General features: G+C 34.2%; 1 protein-coding gene across 1 annotated transcript in view; it reads right to left on the bottom strand.

Annotated features, from left to right (window-relative positions):
• The window catches only part of LOC106691749 (protein O-mannosyl-transferase TMTC3-like), a 26,554-nt gene extending 23,444 nt beyond the window's left edge, over positions 1–3,110 (bottom strand). The window contains exon 1 of the mRNA XM_014437617.2: positions 2,543–3,110. Within this exon, the coding sequence (XP_014293103.1) occupies positions 2,543–2,728 (186 nt within the window). The 5' untranslated portion in view covers positions 2,729–3,110. The remainder of the gene's footprint in view (positions 1–2,542) is intronic.
• Between the last annotated feature and the right edge of the window lie 2,459 nt (positions 3,111–5,569).

The following is a 5,569-nucleotide window of genomic DNA, read 5'->3' as shown; positions in this document are numbered from 1 at the left end:
CCCCCCCCCCCCCCGATAAACTTCTCCAAACTACAAGAATGATTTGCTTACTGTACTTTTTGTGAGTCACAGCTTTTCTAGACCATCATTAATGATTAAATGAATTTAACTAAATTTCCAAACTCAAACTGAACTGATTTCTATTGGTACCAGAGTACTACTCAGGGGTACACTGAGGAAGTGTTCCTAGAGACTTTGATCCCATTTGCTCTAATTATTGGTGACAAGTTAATTTTTATACAGGATAATGCATGCTCGCATACTGACACTGACTAATCTACGTAATCAATACTTACAGCATCTGAAAATTATTCAGGAAATCTTACAAAATCTGAAGTTTTGGACTAGCTCACACTATGTTTCAATATGGATTCAATATCACCCTAGATGTTGAATTTACACAATAATATCATTTATTATTTTTGGCTTAAAATCAATTTTTTTTTTTTTATCTATCAACAGTGGTACTAGTTAAAGTAAAAGATTAACCATAGTCATAGAATTAACTGATACACATCAGCTTAGCAGAAATGCTATAGATATCATGTTCGGATATTATCTCAGTTTTGTTAGAATTTTTTCTTGAAAAAAAGAAATAATTTTTTATTGTATATCATTCTGATATAAGAACAAATATTATTATTTAATTTTTTTTATTTTTTTATCTGTAATATGGGAAGAATGGTATAATTTTATCATTCCCACAGTGAAAACTACTGAGTGAAAGAAAAATCAGTTCTGAGATTTTGATACTACTATGAGCTGGAAAAAGCACTCATGGGTTAAAATAAAAAGTAACATGATAAAAAAGAATCTTGTGATGTGTTAGTGTTAATCATATGCACAACAGTAACCGCAAGGATTCAATCATGTGACACTTTCCACCATATAAGGTGAAGCTGCTAATATCCATACAAATACTTCCATACCTTTGTCAAAAATCTGTTATTTTTAACTGGTACTCTCTATTGGGAATAACCTTATTTTTTCTATTTTACCCAAAAATCCACTGTAATCTTTCAATATTAACAAAGAATTTATACTTCTATATCTTCAAAAACCCACCTCAAGAATGACAGGCTTATTTTGGTGGACTACCGGGTAGGGATAAGATGAGACTAAAAATTGTTTCATTGATCATTTTTGCGGATTCCTGGCCATTCCATGTCTCCAGTTGATATAACAGAGTTAAGTTGGCTTTACTCCACTTTCTGATTGCAATACTTCCTAGGTGTCTTTCTTCTCAAATCCTTTTAAACCAAAAAGTCTCCTTATATTGTTAATTTCCAAGTCTAATGTTACTCGGTCCATTCTATAAAAAATTGATACTTCTTCCCAATGAACTGGTTCCTTTGGGAAATCTATTGTTGTAAGTTATAACTTACACTATAATTATTACTGCTTTAAATAGATTACATCTGTCTAATTATGCCCGCTACCAATGCTCAAAAGGCATTACCTAACCCCAACTAGTCCTTTTCAGTTAAAGTTGTGCCTTAATTGCATAAATATAAATAATTTTTCTATTGTGAACAAGTGAGTAAATTGTCAGCACTCACCATTTGCTGAGACAATTGGGAACAAGTATCTTAATTTTTATAAGACAGCCCAAAAAAGTGAGTCATGCACCCATCCAAATGATGGTCAATATCCAGTTGCTTTTTGAATTCTGTCAACAGTAAGACTCTACGATCTTGCACCCACCTACCATGTTGGGGTAGCACTTAAGAACTTTTACTAGTTACTTTTCATTCATTCATAATTATCAATTACAAAAGGGTTCATTCCTTCCTTTTAGATATTTAATGAAGTGAGATGATCTTGGGTAACAGACACATTCTACTAATCTCAGTCATTATTCAGGTTTACAGCAATGTATATTCTAGTTATTGATGATTTCTAATAATGTTTAAAATCAAGGTCAAATTGCTGATTTGCTTTGAATAGTGGCACATTTGACATTTTTTTTTTTTTTAATTTTGTGTTTGAGGTATTCCATAGATTATACCATATACTGGAATTAATTTGAAACTTTTAAAGCTTTGAAAGTCTGAAGGACAACCTCAATAAAAAAAGTAATCATAGATCAAAGAATTAATATCTTTGGAATATTCCCAACACTAAATAAAATCAAATAATTCTTTTTTTGTCAGATGTGCCACTATTCAAGCAAACCAGTGATTATATATATATAGTTATCTATCAAACTAGTAAACAGTGTTCTACAATAATTTAGTCAAATGACCAGTTTTTCCACAACATCACAACTAATCTATGAAGTCCAGGTTCATCTACAAACCAATCATTTGGACAAATATTTGTTTTTTATCACTATTCTTTTGTTCATTATAATGATAAACTAACAATGTATTTAGATTTTGAAATAATTGTACTTCTGAAAATTACACATCCATCTTTAGTGTTAACTTGAGAAAAACTTACACAATTCCATTTAAATGCATTAATTTAACTTAAATTTTAAAGAGAGAAAAAACACATGATGACTGAAAATTAGGCTTTTTAAAATTTTGAAATTGGGTACCTTGTGGATTGCAGTCCCCCAAAAGTCATTAAAAAAGACATTCTTCCAGGGAGTGTGTGGTCTTAAATCTCGATTCTCCTTAATTGCACTAATGTCATCAAACACAAATCCACAATTAAAACTGTTGTAGTAACACAAAATACTGATCACAGATATAATTAGCGCTCTAATGTATTGTTTTTTCATTATGGAGCATTGTCATTTAACAAATCTTGAGCTATACAAAAAGTTTATAAAAATATATATTATGTCCATTGTAATGGATTTTTTTTTTTAACTACCGGCAGTTTTCATAGTACTCCATGTTTAATAGTTTTTATTAACTGTGCTTGTAACATATCAGCACTAAAACAAATGATCTTATTACATTTAAGAAATCATTTAAGGGAATGGCTGCATTTTCAAGGTTAAAACCACTTCTATAAACTAAGAAATGAATAAATTAATGTTAATATTCATCCAACATAAATCCATAAAAGTGTTTTCAAATCTACCAAACGTCCAGTATTTTATCATTTAAAGATTGTAAATAGAGTTGAAGCTATCACGATACATCCACTTAGTATCGATTGGCCAATGACAATCTTACAAAGAGATAAGAATAAAAACAAAGGTACAAAGTGTTCAACTTCAAGCTTGATTCTTTGTAATTAATTAAAATTAGTTACAAATCTGTGATGTAATTATTTTTCATATTTGAGATACGATAAAGTGAAATTCATAATTGAATGTAAAGTATGAAAATTGTTTAGATTTTTTTCACATCATTGTCAAATAGTACAAAATGAATATTTTTTTAGGATTATATACATAAATAATTGACCTATAATTTCAAATAATGAATAAAATAGTCAGGGTTGCGGTCAAAAGAGAAATAAAAATAGTTTACAACTATTTAGACGTTTCGCCCCTTAGAGCTTTTATCTGTTCGAGTAGATAGCTTTGGCATTCCCTACCACCCCCTCCACTCATGTACGCTTCCGATATTCCATCAAAGTCGCCAAAGCTATCAACTTGAAAAGCCCTGATAAAGCTCTACAAAGTGGGGCGAAACGTTGGAAAATAAATAGTTGTAAACTATTTTTGTTTCTCTTTTGACCGCAACCCTGACCTTCTTCTTCATTATTTTCTTAGGATGGCTGCACAGACCCAAACATGCTTGATCATTTGTCAAGGAAACTTCCTTGAGGCTTATACGAAGATCGTAACCTTTGTCTAGAGTTTTTTGGAGAAAAAAATCATGTTTTTGGTAATTTCGTAGGTTTTTTATCTGTCGGAGTTGTGTCTTGTCTTAGGCGATTTCTCCAGCCTGATATCTCTTTACAGAAGGCCCACGACAAGGCGTATTCATTATAAGTTAGGAACGGCCGTGCCAGAGGATGAGCCCTGGACACTGACTTAGGTAGAGGAGGTCTAGGTGAGAGAGTCTGAGGTAGAGTAACAGTTCTAGTTGCCGAGATGAAGCGGACGGACTAGAACTGTCAAGATAGGAGTCAGCTTACTAGTTGCCGAGATGAAGCGGACGGACCAGTAAGCTGATAAGGCTAGGTGCGGCTCTAGTTGCCGAGATGAAGCGGACGGACTAGAGCCGGGGAAAGACGGGAAATTACACTGGTTGCCGAGATGAAGCGGACGGACCAGTGTAACCGTTAAGGAATAGGGTACAATCTTAGTTGCCGAGATGAAGCGGACGGACTAAGATTGCTGGAGAGAAGGAGAGGGGATTGGCCATCGTCTTAGGTGAGCGTACAGAAATAACAACTTTTACGAGCATTGATACTTCTCTATCTCAAGCAGTGTATACGCCACCTGTGCCATGACTAGACCCAGGAAAGGATGTGGATCTACGATCGAATTGGGGGATTTAGAGTCCCTTATTTATAGGTCTAGTCCATGCGGCTGTGACCGAGAAGCGGTCGGTACATGTCTGCTTGAGATAGGTTCGTGCATTGCATTGTTATCATTTATTATTCATTGTACAGATATTGCTAAGTATTATGTACAGAAATTATTAATATACAAAAATGACAATGTGTTTTTACAAAATGAAGTGATTTATAAATTTGAGAGCTTCGGTGAGGCTCGAGGTGGAGCGCTCTGGTGAGTTGTGGTCCAACCACTTGCTCCCTAGTTTATATTTTTTCCTTATAGTTATAGTTAGTTTTATATATTTATCCTTATAGTTTTTCTCTTACTATTTTGATACGTCTATTAACTTAGTTTATACTTTTACGTTTATACAGAATTATTTGCTAAGACCTGTATCTTATTAACTTTTTATATTGTGTATATGCTATCATTGCAGTATCCTGTTAAATATAAATTGAAGTTCAATATTAATAACCCTTTAATTGCATCCTAAACTCTCCAATCCCATGTCACAGCCCTCGAAGAATGGCGTCGTAATTAGGGGATTAAAATAAATCCCATCAAATCACCTTTACCTTAGTCGTAAACCTACCGATTGCCCTACAGTCTCCTTTAATAATGTTGATCTCACCCCTGTCGAACAGATCCGCTACCTTGGATTACATTTGGAGAAACGACTAACCTGGAATCCTCACACAAGATTGAAAGAATAGAAACTGCACGTCGATTTCGACTATTAAAGCACTCACTGGATAAACGGTCTAAACTTCCAATTCATTACAAAAGACTGATCTGCATGACTGTAATAAGGCCAATCTGGACATACGGAGTTGAGCTTTGGGGCTCCACTAAACCTTCGAATTCCTTTCGTATCCAATCCTTGCAATCCAAAATCCATCGTAAAATCCTCAATACTCCCTGCTTTTCACTAACAAAATCATGCATAAAGACCTTAATGTTTCATATGCAACTGAACTAGCCCGAACCAGACATCATTTCTTCCATTATGATTCCCCAAACACACTAGTTTCTAACCTTGCTTCCTCTTCCATTCCTGACAATCCTCCGAGGCGCTTGCAAAGAAGATGGCCACAAGATTAGCACCTCATTAGTGTCAGTGCTACCAGTAGAGAGAATACGGGCGAGCTGGGACACTTC

This window comes from Halyomorpha halys, unplaced genomic scaffold (genome assembly GCF_000696795.3).
Source record: "Halyomorpha halys isolate HHAL.00 unplaced genomic scaffold, Hhal_1.1 Scaffold2889.1, whole genome shotgun sequence".
Classification (NCBI taxonomy): domain Eukaryota; kingdom Metazoa; phylum Arthropoda; class Insecta; order Hemiptera; family Pentatomidae; genus Halyomorpha; species Halyomorpha halys.
The sequence above is the reverse complement of the archived record's forward strand: the minus strand, read 5'-3'. Positions and strand labels throughout refer to the sequence as shown.